The 27,439-nt window shown below is 35.9% G+C and overlaps 2 protein-coding genes across 3 annotated transcripts in view; both read right to left on the bottom strand.

Moving 5' to 3' along the window:
• LOC115451348 (gelsolin) overlaps positions 1–2,917 on the bottom strand; it is a 28,315-nt gene extending 25,398 nt beyond the window's left edge. For both annotated transcript variants that reach the window (XM_037447392.1, XM_037447398.1), the window contains exon 1: positions 2,813–2,917. The gene's annotated coding sequence lies outside the window, so the exon portion shown is untranslated. The remainder of the gene's footprint in view (positions 1–2,812) is intronic.
• Positions 2,918–10,119: 7,202 nt separating this feature from the next.
• Positions 10,120–27,438, bottom strand: LOC115451344 (gelsolin). Its single transcript, XM_030179634.2, has 11 exons — positions 27,288–27,438; positions 22,192–22,263; positions 16,464–16,538; positions 15,024–15,216; positions 14,465–14,580; positions 13,695–13,872; positions 13,274–13,374; positions 12,836–12,952; positions 12,248–12,319; positions 11,175–11,237; positions 10,120–10,322 (listed from the first exon to the last, which is right to left on the bottom strand). Exons 2-11 carry the CDS (start codon positions 22,258–22,260, stop codon positions 10,251–10,253), a joined length of 1,056 nt encoding a protein of 351 aa, XP_030035494.1. The 5' UTR covers positions 22,261–22,263; positions 27,288–27,438; the 3' UTR covers positions 10,120–10,250.
• Between the last annotated feature and the right edge of the window lies 1 nt (position 27,439).

The following is a 27,439-nucleotide window of genomic DNA, read 5'->3' as shown; positions in this document are numbered from 1 at the left end:
GAAACTCGCCATCACGATGATTCGTTCCCATTGTAGTCTAGATCCAGTAAAACAGGTTGGGATTGTTTTCTATATTTAGCTTTGCAGGTTTAAACGCAACCCACGTCCTTTAATTATAGATTCAGCAGAACAAACCTTGGTAGCCACTCGCCTGTCCCTCGCTTATAATATCAGCCCTGTATTATATACTTGCCCACTGCTGAGCACGGGCCTCCTCTACTACTGAGAGGGATTAGGCCTTAGTCCACCACGCTGGCCTAGTGCGGATTGGTAGACTTCACACACCTTCGAAATTCCTATAGAGAACTTCTCAGGTATGCAGGTTTCCTCACGATATTTTCCTTCACCGTTAAAGCAAGCGATAATTCACAAAGAATACACAAATAATTTTGGAAAAGTCAGAGGTGTATTGGGTTTTGAACCTGCGGACATTCGTCTCGGCAGTCCGTTCCACAACTAGGCTATCGCCGCTGTCGTAACAACAGATATGTACGTAAAAAATTGTATCGACTCGAAATATGGCATGGAGGTAGATTGAGATCCTGATGGACATAGGCTACTTTTTCAGATGGGATATACACGGTTAGTGGTGCACCAGTTGCGCCTCTGTCTACCCTTTCGGGATAAAAGGAGTGTGTATAATTATTTTATTCGAAAGTTTAAAAATTAGTATTCTGTCCATAATCATTCTTAAACGGAATAATCTCACACTTTGCCTGATTTGTTTATCAATAAATATATAAACAATATTAACCTTAGATAAACTATAGCAGCCGAGAAATAATTACGTAAATAACTATTGAGAATTTAGATTAAATAAATACGAGCATTTCTAACTAATAGCGATATTACTAAAATGATTTATGTTTACGCGAATGTTAGACATAATAAAACTGTTTTACGGATTCTATCGCGGTTTTTTTAAATTTTCTTCCGAAATTTCGAAGACTGCAGCCTTCATGGTCACGGAGACTGAAGTGTTGGTCATCCGAAAAGTCAGTAACAATATCTACCTACATTTTAAAATTAGATATTGTAACTGACTTTTCGGGCGACCAAAGATCTCCGTGGCCGTGAAGGCTGCAATTTGAAACGTCGGGACAAAATTATAAAAAATACCTCGGTAAAAACCGTAAAATAGTTTTATTTTTATGTCTAATATTCGCGTATAATATAAGAAATCACTCATAGTTTTATTTTGATACTAGTTGACCCGACAGACGTTGCCCTGTCTTAACTATGAATTTGCAGCGCGCATTCTGTCAATCGCTGACAGTTATTTCAAACAATTGACAGTTGTATAAAATTTATATTTTCGTTAAGTTTTCTTTCATAAGAACCTTCTCCTGACAATAACAAACACAATAAAAAAAATAGTGAAATCGGTCCAGCCGTTCACGCGTGATGGCGTGACCAAGGGAAATAGGGATTCATTTTTATATATATATAGTTATAATCGATTTTATATTTTTAGTACTTTATAGGCCCAGTCCCTTTCAGTAGTAGAGGAGGCCCGTGCAGTGGGACGGTATACAATACAGAGCTGATATTATCACTACACAGTATAAAACAAAGTCGCTTTCTCTGCCCCTACCTTTGTATGCTTAAATCTTTAAAACTACGCAACGGATTTTGATGCGTTTTTTTTTAATAGGTAGAGTGATTCAAAAGGAAGGTTTATATGTATAATAAAATCCATTAAATAGTGGAGGAATATGGCACCCGTGCGAAGCCGGGGCGGGTTGCTAGTTAAGAATAAAATGTACAATCTCCAACGGAGATAAAAAAGAAACAAAAAATGCAATGCCGTCTGTTATCGACATGTTGATCGTATTTTTTTTTGTTGTTTGTTAACATCCAGGGACGCAATTCTTTGTTTGCATTGACGTATATTCTATAGACACGAACGTCCATAAAAACTATTTGTTCAAAATTTGAACTAAAATGGCAACCGAAACGTCATTATTATAATCTATTTATCCACTAGAACTACAAATCATTTCACTTATTTCGCTAATATTTTTTATCCAAATCCAGGTTTGCACTTAGACTCGAGTTCTTATATCATGAGCGCCACTCCGTACACAACCACAAGCTGTCAATATTAACCATACTAAAGTCAGTGTGAATGGATTGCAGTTCAATTCAGTTGATGACAGTGAATGTTCGGAACGCCAAATCTAGTACGTATATATCGATGGTTGTTTGAAATCATGTGGATTACATTGAATTTTACCACCATTTTAGTCTCTGCTATGTAAGGATATAAATACAATATTTAATAGTTTAATTTCGTAACTTAATTAAAATATGCTAAGATGTTCTAAATGATTCATTGCTCTCAAATCTCAATTTACCGGTTTGTTGCGTAACAGCAAAACAAGTTTGTGAACTTTCAAAATAGAGTTGATGTTTTGTAAAACATGTAATTTAGATATGAATTGCAATTGTTAAATATAAACTGATAAATAATTTATCTAAAAGTAACTTTTAAAACCATTTTAAATACAAAATGTATTAAAAGGATTAACTTTTACAATAACCTTACTTTAGAAATATAAATGAATTAATAAAATTGTAATCAAAAACAATTTCGAATTACGAAAACTATTTTTTAATTTTTAATGTATTTATAATTTATAAACTTAACACTGGCTGAATCGCAAACCGGGCGTTGCCAAAGATAGAGAAGAAAAAAAATTATTTATAGTAATTGTACATTATGCCAATTTCAAGTTGGGTTTATGAACTTATTTTTTTTATTTGTGAAAATAACAATTCTAATTTCAAATTTAAATTTGTCTATACTCACATGATTGTTGTTGTAATGCGCGTGCGTGCTCTACGATGGACCACAGACAACTACTAGAGGTCAGCTGTGGCGTACACTGGTTGAGGAGTTTTTAAATGCGACCCATGTATAAGTTAGTCATTCGACTCGACTCGTTTTTTGTTCTATTTCTTTGTTTATCAAGATGAGTATTGGGATTTTATATCGGGTTGAAAGGGCGACATTTTTAGAATTTTATAGAGAGAGGTGTAAAGTTTAGTTTTCCAAAAAAACAAATTACTCAGTTTTATGTAAAATGATTATATTGCCTTTACTAGAATATATTGCAACTTTTTGAACAAATAACAAATATATAGGTATTATAATATACATTTGACACAAGGGCATCGCCAGGGGGGGGGGGGGCAGGGAGAGGCAGCTGTCCCCCCCTAGAGATTCTAAAAAAGTTGCCAAATGTAAAGCAACATAGTTCTAACTCTGACTTGACTTGCTTGATCGTTAATTCCCGTACGTCGAAACTGGAGTGAATTCACCAATTCCATTCCTAATATTCCGTACGCTCAATTAGGTACTTTCTGCTCTCTGTCATTGTTAAAGCGCGAGAGGGGAAGTGTAGGAGAAACATGTACTCTCGACTTTACCTATAATTCATACTTTTCTCTTTCTCCATATTAACTTGACATGATTTAACATATTTACGCCTTTTATCTTAGAAGGGGTAAGCAGGGGAGAAATTAGCGGACCTGCTTTTGAATTAATGAATCTCTCCTAGCCGAATTTCAGCCACGGCGGCCAATCTCAACGGAGATCACGCAGGAGATATTATAGTGCGCGAGTGTGTGCAATACACAGCACTCTCTGTTCCTTCTCATAGTCCGGTGAGACATGACCGGTGAGATCAGCAGGACCAACGGCTTTACGTGCCGAGGCACGGGGGTATCACACCACCAACTCCTAACTCCGAGCCGTGACTGAGCACTTGCACAACCAAATTCATTTCCATAGTACGACACTTGGTGGGCCCCTTCGCTTTCTTACAAAATAAGACTGTACTATCTATTTTAGGCAACTGGGTGATATTGCTAAAATACTTTGGGCATTTTGGATTAGGCCTTAGTCCACCACGTTATAGTGCGGGTAGACTTCACACATCTGCAAAATTCTTATAGAGAATTTCTCAGGTATGCAGGTTTCCTCATGATGTTCTCCTTCACCGTTAAAGCAAGCGATTTATAACTACACATATAACTTTAGAAAAGTCAGTAATGCGTTTGGGTTTTGAACCTGCGGACATTCTCTGCAGTCCGTTCCACTCCCAACTAAGCTATCTATATACAAATTATATAATATTATCAATAAACGTACATAAAAACAAATTTTATTAGTAGACAGGTCAATAGTTTATCAATAAAATGTTTACTCATAGTCTGCGATGAGGTCATCTTCCATACGAAAGAAAACCGCAAGGAAAAACGCGAAAACAATAGCCGTGTAATAGGTATTAAGTACTTTAGGATTCAGGTGTCCTTAGGGTTCCTTATACATTACGATTTACGACGTACTAAACAACGCTTCAAAGGCAATCATTTCTAAGCGACAAATATACCGAAAAATGAATTATATAAATAGTTAGAATCGCCATTTTTGATGCGTTATTTGATCTAGGTTTTGTAGGTCTAGGACAATTTAAATATCATTAGATTATATCTTTATAAAATAAAAAGTTGAATTGTTATGAATTTTCATATTAAAATCGAAACTTTAAAGTGTTCTACTCAGAAATTTACTGATTGTCGCTTAGATATGATTGCCTTTGAAAAATCGTTACATTTGATAGGTAAGACTTTCCCGCCCTCACACCCATCACTGCAACTCCTGTAAGCCAGGATCAGCAGTGGCATTGTATGTCACCGAGCGGTGAAGCTCGCCGAGTCTCAGAAAAATGCCCGAAAACACCGAAATTCCGTCTAGACTCTGTAAGGTCCATCTTTTAAGTAACGGGTACAAAGATAACAACCTATTATGTCGCATATTGTGATTTCATAAGGAATTCAAACCTATAGCGTACATAAAAGTCCCGTTGACATAAAATTATGAATGTTGACAAGAAGCAATATCTTACAGCACATGAAGCAATCTGAAGTCCTTAAATACGTACTTTAATGATTAAAAAAGCTATTTTTTTACTACAAAATATTACTTGCGCTTAGAGCATCAACCGTGTTTAGGATTCGAGTGACAATAAGTTTATCAAATCTACACTTATATACTTAGATACCTTACCTGCAAGTTACGGAACGACCAGTACGCGAGTCCAACTCGCATTTGAAAACGTTTATCAAAATAAACGCTGCGTTTTTACACTTCATGGACAACACCTTTAAATGATTCCACAAACCGCAAGATTAGACATATGCTACCTTATTATGGACATAATTATAACTTCATAGAAATTGTACAATAATATTTCCTGGGACTGTTTGAAAAATATTTTTGTTTTTTATTTGCCGTTTACGGATCAAATGGTTAGGTGATAAGCGATTTTCGCCCATAGATACAATAAGAATTAATTTAGCCACCACCGTATACAAGGTGTTACAACCCGCCATAGTGGCCTAAATGTCGCGTTCCGGAACCAGCCTGTGTATAGTCCAACAGGCATAATTGTGTCGACTGAGGTGTAATCATCTCTCGTCAGTCGACATTCTATTGGACCACTTCACTTACCATCAGTGCGGTCACTTTCTGCCCGTAAAAATAATAAGAATCGGAGAAATATATATAGAGGTCATTTTAACCACACGTTTCTAAATGAAAAACTTTCTGAAAAATTAAAAAAGTTGCGACAAATAGAGTTCGTTCGGCTAATTTCGGACGGTTTTTCGGTGTGTTGCGAGGAGTCTCGAAAATATTTTTTTTCTCATAAAATAGTTAAGCGATACCAACATTTTATACAAGAAAACTGGTTATTATTAATGTTACTTTATGTGATAATTTTATCATCTTCCAATTCTCTCTGTGTAAGCTAAAAAACAGATGATAATATTAGTATAGAAATTTAAAACCCTTAGAAAAGATCGGACCTTCGCGGGGTACTTACCCGGGACTCGGACTACGTTCTAATAACGCTTCTAATGTTAGTATGATAAGGTCCACAAAATCAAACAGAAGTCTCAAAATGTGAAGAAGAGCGAAATCCACCTTTTTTGTTTCAATGCACATAGCGCACCCGTTCTTGGTCGGAGCATCAGCTGTGCTATATAGAGCGGGGCAAAAAGAGACAGCGTAGTCGCCTACATAGCTTAAACTAAAAAATAACCATAAATTCGTGGTATTTTTTCGTTATACGATCTTACCCGAACGCACCTTAGATAACCTCTAAAAAAATGCGACTGCCTCGGTGGCATAGTTGTATTGCGTCGCGGTACGACAGTGCTCTAAGATCCTGGGTTCGAATACCGGGTCGGGCAAAGTGTATCAGTCTGGATTTTATGCTTGATATAGCGATAGGCTCGCCCCCTATCACATCACGGGAACACACTTGGCGAAAAGTAGGTGCCCTGGTTGCGCCTCTGCATACCCCTTCGGGGATAAATGCGTGGTGTGTGTAATGCGAATATTAGCATATTTTCTGTTAATATATTATGTATTAATATCTAAGGACGCTGTGACATCTTGACGGAAATTTAAAATAAGACAGCGACTTATTACCAATTGGTTTTGGAAAACAAATTTGGTCCTGATGTCCGCTCTATAAATAACTAGGTAAATGTCTTTGTTATTGCATAATGCAACAGACAGACTGAATTATAATTGAATATAGACAAAGTATTAATAATATTTCGTAGAAATCAATCAGTGTTTACTGAATCATACTCCGTGTTTCCTTAAAAAAGCAGATAAATACGACCATTAATGTACTATATAATCTATATATATATAAAAATGAATCCCTATTTCCCTTGGTCACGCCATCACGCGTGAACAGCTGGACCGATTTCAATATTTTTTGTCGTGTTTGTTATTGTCAGCAGAAGGTTCTTATGAAAGAAAAAATTCAAAAAACTGAGTGGAAAATTCGAAAATTTAATTATTTTATAACTGTCAATTGTTTGAAATAACTGTCAGCGATTGACAGAATGCGCGCTGCAAATTCATAGTTAAGACGGGACAACGTATCGGGTCAGCTAGTTCGTTATATTTTGCATCGCTTGTGGAACGGTGGTTTTGTATAGTCTGGTTAGTAGTTTTACTGGTGGTAGGTCTCATATGTGAGAGTCCTGGATAGGTACCATCGCAGTGTCTATTTCTGTCAAGCAGTGTGTAGTCACTGTTGTGTTCCTTAACATAATATGTCTCAGCATGGCGAGCGTAGTATACCAAACACTTTGTAATTCAAGGTGTTGATGTTTCTACTGTTTATAGATATCGCTTACCATCAGGCGAACGGCAAGCTCGTCTCGTCATTCAAATAAATAAAAATGGTTTGCACGTTTATATATGATAATTGTGTGAGTGGTTGAGAATTTAAACTATTAAGGAAAACGTACGTTCAAGATCGAGTTTAATTGAGAGTAGACACTCAATGAATGCTAAGCACTTGAGTCACGACGCTTGTATGTTAAGGTACAGTCAGCAACAAAAGTTGAACATTTACAGAATTTCCATCTTTTTAATTCTTCTTTCCTGTCTGTCCAAGAGTCCACATTCAAAGATACTGAGGAAAACAAATATTAAATTTCTGGGAATCGAACAGGAAACTTGAGCGGCAGTTTTGTGCACGCAATTTAACAACACCGCCGAGGCAGTCAGTCAGTCAGGCAGGCTGGCGGATTCGCCCGTATTAAGAGTTTTTTCGGGATAAAAAGTATCGTTTATGCTTCTCAGGGTCTCAAACTATCTCCAAACCAAATTTCATCGAAATCTGTTGGGTAGTTTTTGAGTTTATCGCGTATAAACATGCTGACAGATGCAGCGCTGGCACTGTTTAATTTTTTTTTTAATATTTTTTATTTATTTGTTTCATAACTTTAACCGTTTACACAACGCACGTAAGGGAAGCTTTTAAAAGAAATATTTTTCCCCATCTTTGCATAATTTATACTCAACTCCTATTGGTCGTAGCGTGATGTTTTATAGCCTATAGCCTTCCTCCATAAATAGACTATCCAATACTAAAAGAATTTTTCAATTCGAACCAGTAGTTTCTGAGATTAGCGCGTTCAAACAAACAAACTCTTCAGCTTTAGATAATAGCATAAAAGATAAGTCTATTTCAGGTTATTTTTAGGTCCTATTATTTAAAACCTTTATGGGTCACTAGGTAATTGTATTTAGGAAATAAAACCAAGAAATAAATCTATATATTTATTAAAACATCTTAAAATGCATTAATCACACACATTCGATTATTTGATCGACAGTTTTGCTAACAAAATGAAATACGAATTAATTTATAAATATTCGAGTATTTAACTATAACTTAAGAAAAGGGAATTACTTAAAACAAAACAGATTTTAAAAACCAAATAAGATAATATCTTTATTACATACCTTTGCACAAATTTTCTTTATTAAATAGTAGAGTAGTTTCCTATTTTTGATTTTGTTATTTATTTCATATGTAAAAGAAAATACTACGAAAAAGAAATTCTGTTTCTTGTTAAAGTTGGAAAAAAAATAGAAAGCGTCTTAACTTGCTAATAAGGGGTGGTTATAGGGTAGTTTCCTATATTTTATTTAGTTTATTATGTTACATGTCAAAGAAAATAAAAAGAATAAGAAATTCTTTTGTGAAATCAGCATTTAAATAGGTTGAAAAATAAAGAAGTTATTCATATTTGAAATATTGTGATCAAAAGTAGAGGCGTGGTGGGGTTATCGCGCTATCTCTTTCTGACGCAGCATTATGATCAGTGACAAACAGTGACGTCATAGTTTGCTATTAATGTTTTTCGACAGCTACCCCTTCCACCAAATTTCAAAGCTTTATAACTTAAATATTGCGTGGATTTTGAAAATTATTTTTCTGTTGTATTTCGAATGCCATTTTTGATTTTTGCATTCATTCTTCCGTTAGATTTCGCCATATATTTTTGATAAATGTATTTAAAAAGAACTAATCAACTACCCTATTGAAGTCATATTTTAAGCATGTAGATTGTCTTTGCTAGGAAATGCGTCGTTCAATTGATCGACAGCGAGAAGCAAATCGAATGTATGTATAAAACTTCTTAACATATTTGTAACTGAAATATACAAAGGCATAGCTATAAAAAAATGCACATTATAGTATATCACTATATTTTGTGCTGTGGGGTACAGTCAGCCTCGAATTAATGTGATAAAGGCCAAGTTTATGAATTACATTAAAAGAAAAATATGCCATTCTCAATAAAAAAAAACATACACACATGCCTATTATTATTCTTTTATATTAAATATTTTTACGTCCATGGAGATGTTTGACAGTCATAACTGATTTAAATCAATACTAAAGATTCTGTATTCGTTATTTCTGCTGCAAGAAAACGTCCCAATTGGGACAAATTCGAGTCTTTATATTTTGCGCGTCCTAATGGCATATCTACCAATTATATTAAATTGTTTGCAAAATAATATGGAACTATTTCTTGACACATTATTTCGGGGCTGACTGTACTTGTTACATACAAGTTTTTACTACTTTTACTATGTAGTATTTTAAATGATAAAAAAATTGTTTTTTATGGACTAGAGATATTAGACATCTCATTGCTATCAAATATAGTTATAGGATATATTTAAATACTTTGATATTATTTTGTATTAAGTACTTTTAATAAATAAAGGCACGAAGTGGCATATAAAGTATATTTCGGTGGTAAAATATAATCTCGTATTAGGAAATGATCAAAACAATTCAATTATAAAAAAAACAAAAAAAAATAATACATTGGCGGAAAAAAAATCACTACGAATTGCGAAGTTACGTTTTTGAAGTCGGTTTAAATAATCAAAAGCAATTTCACAATTTTACTAACAAAAAAAGGGAAAAAAAAATAAAAATATCATCTAATGTATCGAATACAAAAAAAAAATACTATAGCGGAAAAAAGACACTACGAATTGAGAAATTTCTTATTTGTAGTACGTCTAGAAATAAAACAAAAAACAATCAAATAATTTTACCAGTAGAAAAAGATATAAAAAATTGGAATACATCTATCATAGCGATAAAAAAATACAATTTCGGAAAAAATACTGGAACATAATTAAAACCTCCTTTTTGAAGTTGCTTAAAATAATTAAAAAAAAAAATTATCAACAAAAAAAGCTAAAAAAATTATTAAACAGCTAAAATATCGTTTACAAAAAAATAATACAGTGGCGGATTCAGAACAGAGTTTGGGGGGTCATGTCTCCCATATATTCGAAGCGCTGCTAAAATATAATCAAATTATCTTTTATTAAGACTCATTTACACCCAATCTTGGAAATATTGTTTGAACGCAATTGGCTCAGCATCCTCTGGTACCTTTGAAACGTGTACCTAGAAATAAAAAAATGTATTACAAAAGTTGTTGTTACAGAAAAAAAAGCATAGAAGCCCTTTACTCTAAATAGGAGTATATAAATTATAAAATATACCCTAACACCAGCATTTCTATATTATATTTTTTATATTTTCTTAATGTTTTTTTTTATATTAATATCAACCATGTATTATATACTGTCCCACTATATGGGCCTCCTCTACTACTGAGAGGGATTAGGCCTTAGTCCACCACGCTGTAGTGCGGATTGGTAGACTTCACACACCCTCAAAATTCCTATAGCGAACTTCTCAGGTATGCAAGTTTCCTCACGATGTTTTCTTTCACCGTTAAAGCAAGCGATAATTCATAAATACCCACATAATTTTAGAAAAGTCAGTGTTTGGATTTTGAACCTGCGGACATTCATCTCGGCAGTCCGTTCGACACCCAACCAGGGGTTTTCTTGTTATCTTGTTATTTATTTTTACCATAGATCGTTTTAAAATGACCATGTTTTATATACGTAGTATCAAGCCTCTATCCCATGGGAGTAGGCAGAGACTATTGATTGCCACTTTGCACGATTCTGGCATACTTCTCGCAATCCCTCCACCTTCATCAATCTTTTCATGTATTGCCGATTCAGAATACTTTTCACCTGGTCTTTACTGAGAATGTCATCTAATATTCGAAGGTTCGGTGCGGTCGACCTCTACCGGCTCTTCCATCCACATTCGCCTTATATTCTCTTTGTCAGTCTATCATCCATCCTCTCCAAATGCCCAAACCACCTTAGCATGTTTTAAAAGCAGTAAAAAAACTGATTCTTTGTAAAAAAAAGAACAAAAAAAAAAGATTACACTCACCCAGTTAGGGTAATCGTGGTATTTGAAGTATTGCTCGGCTTTCGACATGGCCGCGGCTTTTTCCTGTAAAAAATAAGAAAATATTGAAAAAGTTAATAACTCTCTCACTTCTCACTTTGCCTTTTATCCCGAAGGGGTAGGCACAGGCATTAATAAAGCACTTTTCGCTTGTACTTCGCTTCATAAGGGGCGGGCCTATTGCCATATCGGTCACTAATTCCAGTCTCCGGATAGTTACTACGTAGAAAACACCAATATCATTGTTAGACCTGGATATCAAACCAGAGACCTCAGCATTTCAGTTGTCATCATCATCATCAGCCCTGTATTATATACTGTCCCACTGTTGGTCACGGGCCTCCTCTACTACTGAGAAGGATTAGGCCTTAGTCCACCACGCTGGCCTAGTGCGGATTGGTAGACTTAACACACCCTCGAATATACCTAACAGAGAATTTCTCAGGCATGCAGGTTTCCTCACGATATTTTCGTTCACCGTTAAATCAAGCGATAATTCACAAAGAATACACACATAATTTTTTTAGAAAACTCAGAGGTGTGTGCCCTTGGGATTTGAACCTGCAGACATTCGTCTCGGCAGTCCGTTTCACAACCAACTAGGCTATCGCCGCTTTGCAGTTGTACCGTAATACAACTACGTCTCCGAGCCAGTATTGTTACACACTACACCAAAAAACGTTTTCAAGTACTTGGCATGACTTCATTTATATACCTACTAGCTTTTGTTCGCGGCTTCGCCCGCGTGGAGGAGTTTTCCTTGATAAAAGTCCCGCTATACATTTTCCCGTGATAAAGAGCCTATAACCTTCCCAGGGTCTTAAACTATCTCCATACCAAATTTCATAAAAATCCGTTCAGTAAATTTTAAGAAAATCGATAACATACACACAGACAGAAAAGAGGACTTTGTTTATAATATGTATAGATAGATTAGACAAATGTACTTTGCATAAAGTACGAAAAAATATTTCTTAAAAGTTCTAAATTTATTTGTTGACAAATCTGCTCGACTTGGGGGTCCTACCCCCCTACTACCAGATTCGACCCCTCACCTTATCGTTAGAGGCGCGTCCGACCCACACGTAGATGCCGCTGTAGCTTCCCGTGTCCAGAATGTAGCATTCCTGTAAAAAAAAACTTGTTAAAAAACTGCCATATTGCATGTCATATTTTTTTTAAAACATAGAGAAAGACAGCCACAAAGAAAAGAATGTATCGATTGAAGTTGACGTGTAGAATTGTTTTGAAGTTATGTTCAATTACTTTTGTGGCAGACTTTACTGAAAATAATTTTTAATGTTTTTAGTCGAATTTTTTAATGTATTTTTTTTTTAAATTAGATTATGTTTGTCCGTTCTCTTGAACAGGTTGGATACATGAGTCATCCTCAGTCGAGACAACAAATGTCTTGTCAGCCGACATTTTATCTAGAATTACCATCGGCAATAGAATTATTTTGGAATCCTTGTGAAAAAACATTTTTTTTACGTGACGTATTTGTTTTTTTTTACTATTCAGATGTTAGTTTTTTTTTTGTTTAATTCACCATTTTTTTATTTTTTTCCACACCATCCAGATGTATTTATACCATTTTTCATTTTTTTTTATTTACTCCATCATTTCCTTTAGTTTTATCTTACCTTACTATCCAGCTGTTCTCTGGTGAACGGTGACGGCAGTTTAGTAATCTTGATAGATCCGGTGCTGTCCGAGATCTCGCTGAGGGACACCTCTGTGGGAGCTCCACGTTCGAATTCCTGGCGAGAGCAAATATTTTTATTAACATGCTTAATCCGGTTCATTTAAATGAGCAAAATTATTTTTCATACGAGTAACGCAAAGTGAACACACTGCATCTCATGGTAAGTGAAGTGGTCCAATAGAATGTCGACTGACGAGAGATGATTACACCTCAGTCGACACAATTATGTCTGTTGGAACTGGATATACACAGGCTGATCCCGGAACGCGACACACGTGGGCCACTGTGGTTTTAACACCTTGTGTACGGTCGCTATCCGGGCGGATATAAATATCTACCACCAGCATAAGACTTTGCTGACGTTTAAAGTCCTTACCTCGTCATCTCCTCCCTCAGAGGCGTCAGCGATGGAGTCCTTGTCTCCAGAGCCGAGGGCTTCGAAGAACTTCTCGTAGATGCCGTCGTGCGAGTCCGAATCTATGGACAAACTTGTTAGTTACCGTTTACCGTGCACCCACTATCCATCGCGCGTTTTCCCGTAGGAGGAATATTTCCAATTCCTCCTTGTCTTTGATTAATTTCGTTGCGGGATAATGACAAATTAGTTTTCCCTGAGACTCGGCGAGCTTCACCGCTCGGTGTCATACGTACCCTCGATCCTGGCTTACAGGAGTGGTGGGTGTGAGGGAAGTCTCTATTCCAGTAGGGGACGAGTCCATCGCCATTTCAGGCACAATACTCCTAGCTGATACTGAGCAGAAAATCACTGACTTAAGTTAATCCTCTTCTGTACTTACCCACTACCTCCACCTCGGCCCGTCCATTATGGTCCTGGTCCCGTATATGGCCGGCTACAGTGGCCGCCTTCAGCCTCTCCACACTCTTGGCGTTCTCTCCCACGAAGACATATATGATATGATCGACGTCCAGGATGAAGCAGTCGCCTTTGTTGAGAGAGGATGCTGAGGGCTCCACCTGGGTAAGATGAAATGATTTATTTGAATCTGTGAAATGTTATACGTTATTTAGATTCAATATTAACTCCAGTTCATGCAGTTCTCACCAGAGAACGGGCAAGAAACTGGTGTTGCTCTTTTCAAAATCAGTTTAAGGTAAAGACATGATAAAGAGGAGAGAAAAAAAATACAATTTGTTTTTTTTTTGTTTAGAGCAGTTCATTTATGATCGTAAAATAAGGAATAAATTAATTTAAATTTTCATGACTGCACAACCCTCTCAGGATACTGTTTCCAATTTAAATACTTGCTGCATTTTGGGGTCTGTTCTTTTCTAGTTTGAGGTTGTCATCTGTACTGGTATTCTGGTTATAACGATTTTTCAGGTAACGAAGTCAAAGACACACTCATGACTTATATCCACCAAGGGATAAGCAGTGGCGCAACTGATGCCACTTTCCAGTTTTCCCATGATGTGATGAGCTATCGCTATATCAGGCACAATACCAGACTGGTACATTACTGTGATACTAAGTAGAAAAATTTGACTGCCTGACACGGGAATCGAACCCCACAGCACTGTAGTTACCGTAACACAACTCCCCACATACCTGCTTGACCCTGACGTTCCTCTTGCCCTTGATGTGGAAGAGGCGCTTCTCGGCGCCCGCGTTGATGGTCACGTGACTGAAGCCAGAGGCGTGACCTCCGTCCAGGTACCTGATGGCTACAGACAAATAAATTATGATGGGCTTTGTGCAGGGAATTGAATTTGCGAGTAAATTGTAGTCAAGTTTAGGAGTGATGTGTAGCCAAGTTATAGGGTTGTACATTGAAGTGAGATGTAGCCACAAATTGGAGTGAAATGTAGCTAGTTGCGGAGTGATATGTAGCCTAAGTTGCAGAGTAAAATGTAGCCAAATTACTTTTTATGTAATTAGCTACACGCTACTCAAGATCTTATCAAAGAGCAAAGGTATGTCGTTGACTCAAATTACATTTTAAGATTAAGTTTACTTAATTTATAACCTAGCCAAGAAAATAAAAATCTTGCTTTAGAGGCACCACATTTTCAGTTTCATACTTTATCACAACTTGACGTTGCTTTTTATTTTTCTGCTCAGGAAACAACAATAAATAGGGTACATAATCGCTATGAACTTAGCTTACCTGGCTGGAAGTAGTCCAAAAACTGCCTCGACTCGTAACCTTGGACTTCCCTGTGCTGTACAGCGGATCCTTTGAACTGTTCATCATCAAGATTGACAGTTAAGATGGCGGCCGCGCCAGCCTCATCCTGGCTCGTGAGAGATCCCAGCCAGAAATGGATGTCCCAGGTCAGACGATCATCATCTCCTGACGTCTGTCAAAGGGATTTATCATGATTTCTGAATATTATGGAATATTAAACAAAATTAAAATATTAAAATCAAATGCTAAACTTTTGTGTCGCATTTAGCTTTCAATAGGATAGTTGACAACTTGTTTAAAATACATTTATCAAAACTGATTTTTATCCAAAATTGATCGGAAAAATATTTTTTAAAATCCACGCATTAATAAATAATTTATAAAGCTTTGAAATTTGGTGGGAAGGGAAACTGTCTAATTACAGTACTAGTTAAATGTGACGTCACCCAGCGCCACCGGCCATAACGTTGCGTGAGTGAGAAAAGGACAGCGCGTTATCCTCACCACGTCTCCACTATTGTTCACAACAATATTTCAAATATGCATAACTGCTTTATTCTTCAACCAATTTTGATGCTGATTTCACAGAAGAATTTCTTTTTCATATTATTTTCTGTTACATATAAAATAATAAACTAAATCAAATATAGAAAACTATTCTATTACGATCTTTAATTTAAAAAAGTACGCAATTTTATGTTAACGTTAAAGTGGGTAGTATAAAAACAGAAGTGTTGTTCAGCTTGCTTGCGTTAAGTTAGTTCTATTTGAGCATCGGAGGCGAAAATTAATGTCTAGTGGTGGTCTAAATGTAAAAGTGTTCTAAGAAATAAATATTGTGCTAAGTGTGGAAGAGCTGTTTTCAGAGTAGAGGCTGTTCAAGTATTACGTAACGCAATTTTTTAAGATTTTTGACACAATGTTACGCGCCGTAACATTTTCCTGTACGTCCCCGCCCCCCCTCCAAAAGTAATGTAAGTCTAAAATTATTTTTTTTTTCGCAACGTACCCAAAAATCGCTAAAATACCTTTATTTTTTTTAAATAAAAATCCAATGTTACATAACGCGTTGTACGACCTCTCCTGCCCCTGTAACGCATCGTAACGTTTTACAAGACCCCATCCCGTCCAAATTGTGTTACGTAACACTTGAACGGCCCCTTAGAGTAAAACTATTTTATTGATTTCATCGCGGTTTTTTGTATTAAAATTTTCTTTAATAATCAAGGAGGCTCCAATCATTATCCACGACTAGACAAGCCACAAATCCTTGCTAAAGAACACTGATTTCTACTTAGGATGATTTGCAAGGCTATTGAAATTTAAAGCATCCGAATTTCAATAGAGAAGATGGTATCAAAAAACATACATACATACATCCTCACAAAATTTCGCATTTATATTAGTAGTAATACTTACTTTGAGCACTATGTAAGAATCACCAGAGTAGAAATTGCCGTAATGCGATGGTGGTACAGGAACTGGCTCGAAGTCCTGCGAAAAAAAATGATGTTATTTATATAATACTAGCTTTGCCCGCGACTTCGCATGAGTCTATAAGTTTTTCCGAGATAAAAGTGCTGCTTTATATTCTCACGGATAAAAAGTAGCCTTTAGCCAAAACATTAAACTATATAATTAGTTATAGACCAAACATCAGGGCCAAATTTTTGCTCCAAAAGTTATAATTGGTAAAAAGTCGCTGTCTTATTCGAAATGTCCGTCAAGATGTCACAGTGTCCTTAGATATTAATACAAAAATATTTACAGAACATATGCCATAAAAACGTGCAAATCATGATATGGAAAAAATATTAATTTGCATTGATGTTATGCTATTTGACGGAATAGATTTAGTAACCATCGCATGAACGCAAACATTTTGTATGATAATCTTCCCAATGTCCGCTCTATATTATCTTAGATCGATGCTTAGAACTCTGCCTACAACACTTAGGAGTAATGAAGCTATAAGTAAAGAAATTTTCAAAATGTTGCAGAGATTACAAGTTCACCATTCAGTCGTAAAAGAGGAACATACATACATACATCATAAGATGTTTTTATTACATAGATACGTTGTCCGAGCTCAATACTGGCAAGACGAAAGCAAGGTAATTGTCCGACATTCACTTAGTCAACCTCCAACCACCGTCGCGGCTAGTCGGCTTACTAACTTTTTTGTATTTTTATAAATAAAATGCCTTCCTGTGTTTTAGACGATGTACAAATTATACTCCAACTGTGATTAAAAAATCTTTCATTTTAAACATTAGTAATAAGTATTACACTATTTAACTTATTTTTAAACTAATAAATGCATTTTATTCGACTGTCATGGCGACCAGAGACCAATAAACTAGATGGCCACGGCGGTCGACGCTCGGACGGTATCAATGTGAACTGCTAGGGCTGTACAGGTATGTGACTGTAGTAAATACTGCGCTGTTTTTATGTGCAATTTTGTTAGTCTATGACGCGTCTATTTGTAAAACGTCATTGCATACATACATCCTCACAAACTTTCGCATTTATAATATTAGTAACCATGTTGGCGCCTCACTACATTTAGTAGCAGTCAACGACAAATCTAAAATAACTTATTTCGTTCACATACAATTTATATCTGGGACTGATGCCAACAATTTTACATTTTTCAACATAAAAACTGGACATGCGCTGGATACGCACACCGATGGTTCCGTACAAATTTGTAGGTAAGGTATCAAGTATATAGGGTCATTTTGACATTGCGTTACTAAATGAGAACATACTTATCTACTTGGAAATAACACTACAATAAGTTACTTGAGCCGTAGATGTAAAATAAATTATACGTTTCGAACAAAAAAGTAAACAAATATTAATAAAAAGTAATTTTAATTTTACGCGCTCTAATGCCACTACTACAATAAGACAATTTGTCGCAGTGACATCACACTTTCAGTCAGAAATACACTCACACACGCCATATTCGCACTAAACTACAAAATGATCAAAAAATCAGAAAAATAAAATCAGGATTTGTGGTGAAAATATTAGTTATTAATGGATGATTTTTTGCACAATATCAGCAAAAGTGAAGACGAGTATGTGGTTCCATTTACTAGCCCAATATCAAATGACCCTGTATAAGTATATTTACGATTTTCAGATTATATCATGTGGTATAAGACATTGCTTCTAGCCAAATTTAATTATTCAAACTCAACGGGAAGTACCCTAAGGTTTTGATTCCTTTTGAAATCCGTTTTTTTTTATTGCTTTGAATGTAGAGAAGAGCTTACCGTTCGCCTGGTAAGCGATACGATCGCCCATAAACAGTAAAACACCAACACGAATTACAAAGTATTGTTTGGTATTCGACTGCGCTCGCCTGAGACATGAGATGTTAAGTCTTATTCCAATAGTTACACTGGCTACAATATCGTTTAAATCGGAACAAATATCTACACACTGGTGGTTGACGGCAGAAATAGACATTGCGGTGGTACCTACCCTACCTACTTCATATTTTTTCATATCTTGATTTGCAAGTTTTAAAAATATAAGCATTTTTTCTGTAATTATATTAGTTTTGTATTAATATCTGAGGACGCTGTGACATTTTGTCACACTATTTCAAATAAGACAGCAATTCATTACTAATTGGTAATAACTTTTAATTGACTACGCGTTTTTATTCGCGGAAAAAAAGGAAAATTGAGATTCATTTATAAATAATAGATTAATAGTTAATAACTCAGTTTGCACTGGTTTGAGATAACTCCGATAGTGTATTTTTAATGAATTTACTACTACTACTATTAATTACTGATTTCCAATTAGCGTATTGGCAACATTAATATTAATTAGAGAGAAATACATTATTCCTTATCGGTATGCAAATATTATTTTCGATAACATACAATAATATCAGCCCTGTATTATATACTGTCGCACTGTACGGGCCTCCTCTGCTGAGAGGGATTAGGCCTTAGTCCACCACGCTGTAGTGCGGGCAGACTTCACACACCCTCAAAATTTCTATAGAGTATTTCTCAGGTATGTAGGTTTCCTTACGATGTTTTCCTTCACCGTTAAAGCAAGCGATAATTCACAAATACACACATAACTTTAGAAAAGTCAAAGGTGTGTTTGGGTTTTGAACCTGCAAACATTCGTCTCGGCAGTCCGTTCTACAACCAACTAGGCCATCACTAATCACTGCTTTTACTAAACATACTATATGTAAAATTGAATTATTTTATAACTTGCTGTCAACCGGGGTGAATAGGGCCAACAAAGTTACGTCAGATTAATCACAAAAAAATATATACGATCGATAAATTCATTTATACGAAATATCCGTAATAACACGTGAATCATCGCTTGCTTTAACATTGAAGGAAAACATCGTGAGGAAACATCCATACCTGAGAAGTTCTCTATTGGAATTTTGATGGTATGTAAGTTTTCCCGCACTACAGCGTGGTGGACTAAGGCCTAATCCCTCTCAGTAGTAGAGGAGCAGCAGTGCGACAGTATACAATACAGGGCTGATATTATAAGTAAACGCAGCATTTACGTGTTATTGCGGTAATGTACTCTGACTTTAACATTACGCTGACCAAGTTGAATAAACCGCATGACAGTATTACGAAAATAAAAATGGCGGACTGCCAGAAGTCAATTAATGTTTTACATTTTTATTTCGCACGTTTTGGCGGTAAATGATGCGCGTAGTCTGTATTTAAAATGTTGTAAACTCGACACGACTTCGTGTTTGTAATTGGTTGAGACTAACATGTAACTGACGTATTGGTAACTGATAATAACAAATGTCAAAAACCGGCCAAGTGCGAATCGGAGTCGCACACCGAGGGTTCTGTACAAACCTGTAGGTAAGTAAAAGTTCACCCATCACGACAATCGAGCCGTAGTTATGGTATTTTAATTGCAAAACGAAATCCATAACATTACAATATGGAATGCTAGAAGAGCATAATTTAAAGACAAAGGTTTAAAAAATGAGTTCTTCGGAATTTTTCCTTTAAATGTGCTATAAAACACAGCACACAGCACACCAAATTTCAAGATTCTAGGTCGACTGGAAGTACCCTTTAGGTTTTGATTCCCTTGTGCGTAGTTGCGAGTTTCGAAAATTTGCGACATAAACGGCTGCATCTTTTGATTGCGTTGGCTTAGATGTTTGATTTTTTCACAGCTCCAAGGGACAGTAGAGCTGAGTATTTGATATAAATTTCAGCTTAATACCTCCACGCGTTCCTGAGAAAAAGGGTCTTGACAAACGGACGGACGGACACCAAACTGATCCTATAAGGGTTCCGTTTTTCCTTTTGAGGTACGGAACCGTAAAAAAATTATCCAGTCGCATTTGTTCTGACATTCTAAAGCTTCCGTCTTATAGTAATGAATTTACTAATCAACGAGTTCTTAGATTATATAGAGCTAACATTGGGAAGATTGTACAAAAATTTTGCGCTCATGCGACGGTTCAATCTACTGTGAACTAGCAAAACATCAATGTAAAACACTTCATATTTCTTCCATATCGTGATCTGCACGTTTTATTGCGAATATTAGCATATTTTCTGTAAATATTTTTGTATTAATATCTAAGGACGCTGTGGTATCTTGACGGACATTTCAAGTAAGACAGCGACTTATTACCAAATAAACGATTTTCATTATTGTTTTATTTATAAGGTATAATAGAGTACATAAATACTATAATAAGCTGATTTTGTCCAGACTTACTTATAAAAAATTTGGAAAGCTATGCTCAGTTAAAACACAAATTTTCTCGATCAGCTGTAAGTCAAGCCGCCATCTTGCCTCTTCAGTTTAAACTAGGAACCGGTGATGTTTTTGACATCTATTTAAGCAATTCTTAAACACCTCTTAACGCTAAAACAAGTTTATAAGTAAGACTTTATATGTTAAATCTTATGTATAGCATGTTTGTATTAAACTAGAAATATATTATGGGACTTATGTATGTACACTAGTACAAGCCTAAATAAATAAAATATATGCTTGTTCCCAGTCATCCATAATACTGATAATGCGCTCTTGACTTTGACATTCATGTTATCTTATCTTTACATGACATGATAAGTATGGACATATTTCGCACCGTTAGAACTAAAGATTATATATTTTCTAATTTAAAAACAACCTTCCAAAGCATGCTCTATAAACCTTTTTTTATTTCGCGGGAAAAAAAAATTATAATATAAAACATTGTCAAATACTCTATGCAATGCCTTCTATATTGTTTTTATATATTGTATATTCGTTTCCCACAAATCGTTACTTTTGAGTTATATATAGTTCCAAAGGCGATATGTAGGTAGGTGCCTAAGTACAAGAATTATCAAAGATAACGTATTTCCGGAATATAAACGTGGGATGGGACAGCTGATCCCCGTCCCTCCCAGCAAAAGCGAGCTAATTGTATTTTTGGAAGATATCCATTTAAAATTTATAAAACAGAATAAAATAAACATCTTAATTGTAAACTTGTTTTAGCGTTAGGTGATTAAGAATTGCTTAAATAGCTGTCAAAAACATCACCGGTTCCTGGTTTAAACTTAAGAGGCAAGATGGCGGGTTTTGACTTACAGCTGATCTAAATTTGTGTTTTAACTAAGCGTAGCTTTACGAACTTTTTATATGACTGTATATTTCTATAATGTTATTTTAACTTTAGTAGTTTCAAATTTTGTATAATGTGGATATTGTGTCATTAATTTCACAATAAAAATGCCAATAAAATTATTGATTTCGCGCATCTCCTAAAGCACTCCTTAATTTGCAAACACTATTAAATAGACAATTTAATATATATTTAGAAAGTTTACAATTTAAAAAAGACCAAATTTTTTTATTGCTTTGAATGACGAGACGAGCTTGCCGTTCTGATGGTAAGCGATACGATAAACAGTAGAAACAACACCTTGAATTACAAAGTGTTGTTTGGTATTCAGCGCTCGCCATCCTGAGACATGAGATGTATTATTATATCCAGTAGTTACACTGGCTACAATCAGCTGTGTTGGGACGTCAACTATCTTTGTGATTACTTTATGAAACCTGATTAGTTTGCCGGCCTTTCAGGAATTCTAGATTCATTTTCCCTTACCTCAATCCTCCATACTTCGATGCCTTGTTTCTTGCCCGAGTCGGCGAACGCGGAGTGGACTTCAGGCATGGTCTGCGGAAGACAAGTTTCAAAATAAATGTAATGCATGCAAAAACCTAGAAATGTGACTTAGCTATACTATTTTATAATTTTTTATGACGGTATCATTACTTTGAAAAACTTAAAAAAATATATATTCTAGCCCCCGTATTCATAGACGTTATTTATCTAAGGACGGAGCGTTGCTGTGATAACAATTCTGTTTCTTAGTGCTGACGGCATGGCAGCCTTCGCAGTGCGTAGACGTTTTTTAATAAACGTCTATAATTTAAAGCTGTGTTGGTGGCGTAGTTGTATTGCGTCACGATTGGGTTCGATTCCCGGGTCGCGCAAAACGACATTGGGTTTTCTGCTCAGTATAAGATCGGAGTCTGGAATTGGTAGTAAATGGCTATTTAATTAGTTGACGAAATGACTAGACATCTCTGCCTACCCCTGAAAAAGCGTAATGCTAAGTAACATCATATGAACTAGTTGACTGAATGCAATCTCTCAGAGACCAAGGACGGCCTGTTTTTCTACCCATTGTTAGATCTCGCGTCTCGCTCTAACGGTACGTGCGAGGGAGACAAAAAATCAGGTCCGATGCAGTCGACCGTGGACTTGACTTATTCAGTGGCTGACAATTCAGATTAAAAGTTATTTTATTATATACTGTCCCACTGCACGGGCCTCTTCTACTGACAGGGATTAGGCCTTAGTCCACCACGCTGTAGTGCGGGCAGACTTAACACACCCTCAAAATTCCTATAGAGAACTCAAGTATGCAGGTTTCTCGATGTTTTCCTTCACCGATAAAGCAAGCGATAATTCATAAAGAACACACATAATGTTTAGAAAACGGTGAAGGAAAACGTGAAGAAACCTGCATACCTGAAAACTTCTCTATAAGAGCTTTAAAAGCGGGCAAAGTCTACCAATCCACACTAGGCCAGCGTAGTGGACTAAGGCTTAATCTCTATCTATCTATCTCTAGTAGAAACAGATTTTTCCAAAACAAAGATCCCTTAACTGTCTGTATGTTATTGATTTTCTCAAATTTTACTGAACGGATTTTTATGAAATTTGGTATGGAGATAATTTAAAACCCTGGGAAGGGTGTAGATTACTTTCTATCACGGGAAAATATATACTTTTATCAAGGAGAACTCTTGCACTTCGGCGAAGCAGCGAGCAAAAGCTAGTATAACATTTCCAGATCGACCTGTAAGTGGCCCGCATCCAGCGACCTGCGACTTTTATTAAGGCATCTGTCCACCTCGTGGGTAGTATAGAATAAAGATTAAATCCCTTCTCACAGCGCAATAGGATAAACAGTTTATTTATAACATCTGAAGGTTACATTTCGGTTGACCGCATCTGGACAATGGTTGTAATGTATACTGCGGGTAATTGATAGCCAAGCTAGCGAACTGGGTCATGGTTGAAAGGGATGGGGGTATTCTTATCATGTTAAATACATAAAAACTACCAAGCGATATCGCCATTTAAAAGAAAATAGCAGAGGGAGGTCATATATAGAATTTGTCTATGTAGGTTTTAAAATTGGAATTTGATTAAAAAGTTTTTAATAAATTATTAAATCGTCTTTAAAACTATTGAAAACTAAAAAATATAATTAAATATTTTTTAGTTAATACATTTAGTTTGAACGAAAAATAAATGTTCTTTTTTTGTTTTTAGTCTATTTTGGAGGCAGTAATTTTTTTTGTTAAAATGTTTTTATTCTAAATTCAAATTTTACAGGACGTTAAAATTTTAATATAAGTATATTAATACATACATAGTTTTTTCTAAATCGTTTCAGTAGTTTAATTTTTAGACTAAAATAACAGAAATAAATATGTCGTCCAAGTAAACGAATTGGCGTATTTTTCTTTCCCATCACTTTTGTGTTTTTGTATTGCGTTTTGTTGGGCTCATTTGTTATTTTTTGGTATCTGAATGACTAGTACATCACCGATAGTAATCACTAATCATCATCATTAGCCGCGGGATGTCTACTGAACACGAGCGTCCCCCAAGGATATCCAGATCGACCTATCGAGTTATCAAGGCTCCTAAAATTTGTTTTTCATAACAGTATTTTAGCTAGCAGAGAGCTGAGATATGTCATTTCATTCAAGAAGACGTGCACCTCCGCCTTTTGAGACGAGGTGTTGAGAGGTGTCGGGTAAAAGGACTGATCAAGGCACCTTTAGTTATTCATCGTAGTGTGCGTGTGTACTCATACTGCCTACACACATTATAAGCGAGCGGGATTTTTGCTAGTGGTAGGATACATTTTACATCCTCAGTGCCCGATTTATATTTTTTATGAGTGCAGGCCACTTTATTTCCGCCGACCCATGTAGGTAGGTTTATGTTATCTTAATAATTTTCCATTTGTATTATGGAAGGCACTAAAGATAAATAGACGAATGGTTAATTAAATCGAGTGAGCGACCTCTAAAATCTGCCGCCCCTAAGAGGCTGCCCATAGGCCGCGGCCTATACGGCCTATTTACAAATCCAGGACTGATATCCGCCCGGATAGCGACCGCACACAAGGCGTTAACATCATAGTGGCCTATGTATGTCGCGTTCCGGTATCAGCCTATGTATATCCAGCTCCAACAGGCATAATTGTGTCCACTGTCGAGCAATCATCTCTCATCAGTCGACATACTAATGGAGCCCACTCCACTTATCATTTATTGGTGGTAGGTCTCTCATATGTGAGAGTCCGCCTGAGTAGGTACCACCGTATTTCTGCCGCCAAGCAGCAGTGTGTAGTCACTGTTATGTTCAGGTTTGAAGGACATTGTAGCCAGTGTAACTACTGGACATAATGAGACTACTATCTCATGTCTTAGACAAGCGCAGTGGAATACCAAGAAATACTTTGTTGTTCAAGGTGTTGGTGTGTCTGCTGTTATGGGCGAATCGTTTACCATCAAGCAGGCAAACTTGTCTCATTTAAAGCAATAAAAAGAACCATCATGCTGTGGGATAACTTTACCGTTCCCGTACAAAAAGGGAAGTAGTAAGGCGCGTTTTCGTGGCCGAAATTTTTATACCGAAATTATAGGATAATAATAATAATATCAGCCCTGAATTATATACTGTCCCATTGTTGGGTACGGGCCTCTTCTACTACTGAGAGGGATTAGGCCTTCGTCCACCACGCTGTAGTGCGGCTTGGTAGACTTCACACACCCTCGAAAATTCCTATAGATAATTTCTAAGGTATGCAAGTTTCCTCACGATGTTTTCCTTCACCGTTAAAGCAAGCGATAATTCACAAAGAATACACACATATTTTTTTTAGTAAAGTCAGAGGTGTGTGCCCTTGGGATTTGAACCTGCGGACATTCGTCTCGGCAGTCCGTTCCACAACCAACTAGGCTATCGCCGCTTTTATAGGATACCTTCCCACCAAATCTGTTTTTTTTTTACGCTGTTGCGATCCAAATAGATCAACTTAACAACTTGATTTCATGCCAATATGCATGTTAAATGAGTTTATATACGGTTTTTAGGAACGCGAGGCATTCTATTTCGAAGCTATTTATGAAAATATTGAAGTAGTGTAAGCGACGCCCGGTTCGTTATAAGACACACCATCTATGTTTTTGGTATTCTATTGTTGAAAAAATTACTACTTAAAATTAAATTATTTTTCGGATTTCATCGGGGTTTTTATATTATAATTGTCTCCCGACGCTTCGAAGACTGGAAATAAGGAGAAATATAATTTTTTTAAAGAGAATCATCAACTATTTGGGACACACGATTGATGAAAATGGTTTACAAAAGAATATATGAAAATGTACATGTAATTTAATTTACAATTAATACATAATACACACATAGAAGTATTACATAATTTTTCAATATTTTTAAACGGTTTAAATTTTAAATTAAACTATTTAACGCATTTTATCGCGGTTTTAATAATTTAGTTTTCTCCCGACGTTTCGAAGACTAGAGCCGTAGTCACAGAGGCACTGAGGTGTTGTTCATCCATAAAGTCAAAGTTACAATATCTACCTACATTTTACAATTGAAGAACTTTTTAAATTTTTTGTTGGTAGTCCGTTCTACGCAGAGTGAGCTCAGTGTCTTGAAGTCTCGCAGCTGGTCTTTTGGATCAACTAGTTTTGAACCTGCGGGCCTGCGTGAACAGTCCGCTTCATTAAAAAATCGCTGCTTTTCAAAGACCTTAATTTTTTTCCGTACCCATAAGGAAAATATTAGAACAATGATTATTATATATCACGACAGACAAACAAACATTTTCCTGTGATATTATCCTTGTATATTAGATATAATTCTATATATTAGAAATAATAATTATTGACTTTGAAAAATACAGTTCGAATTGATACCTCCTTTTTGAAATCGGTTAATATTTTTTGATACAATTACGCGTTGGAAAATACAAGTCGAATTGATACCTCCTTTTTTGAAGTAGGTTAATATGTTTTTGATAAAATTACGCGTTGGTACCGGTTCCTAAAAAGTGTTTCCGGGAATCAACCTATGTTATGTTGGGAGGTAGCCTTTATTTTAGAATGTAGCCTATATGTTAGGATGTAGCTTATTCTGGAAGCCTCTTATCAAAACGCATTAGTTAGCAAAATTCAACTTTACTTTGGTATGAAAATGACAAAGTAGGTAAGTAAATAAATTTATAGTTTATAATTACTACCGTATAAATAATAAACGTTAAATAAATTCAAAATAACCAGTATATGTGACAGTATACTTTCTTTTTGGTTTTAGTTTTCCTCGTTTTTTAAAAGGAAGGAAGGCAAAGGCGCTTAGCCTTCAGCCTAGTCCGCCGTTTCTTTTCCACATACATTTTTTTTTAAATGCAAAGGCCGAACTCCAATGTAATCTCTGTAGTTGTTCGTAAACATTATAGAGTCTATTGTTTAATTCAAGTTACATTTCTAAAACGCAGATCGCGGAACGAATGCAATTGTACACATTTAGTAAAATAAAACAATAAAAAAACACGCTTAAACACTTAAAAACAATAATAAACTTACTTGAAATATAAATGCACTAAAACTTTAACTAAAAAACACTGACGCAAAGGAACCTCCTCACTCAACAGTCGCGGAGACACTGGCGCGAAACGAATTTCGAATTGCGAATGCTGCGAGAATCGGCGGCAGTTGTTGATATACACAACTTGGCA

Source organism: Manduca sexta, chromosome 1, assembly GCF_014839805.1.
Source record: "Manduca sexta isolate Smith_Timp_Sample1 chromosome 1, JHU_Msex_v1.0, whole genome shotgun sequence".
NCBI classification, from domain to species: Eukaryota; Metazoa; Arthropoda; class Insecta; order Lepidoptera; family Sphingidae; genus Manduca; species Manduca sexta.
This window is presented reverse-complemented; position numbering and strand designations above follow the sequence as displayed.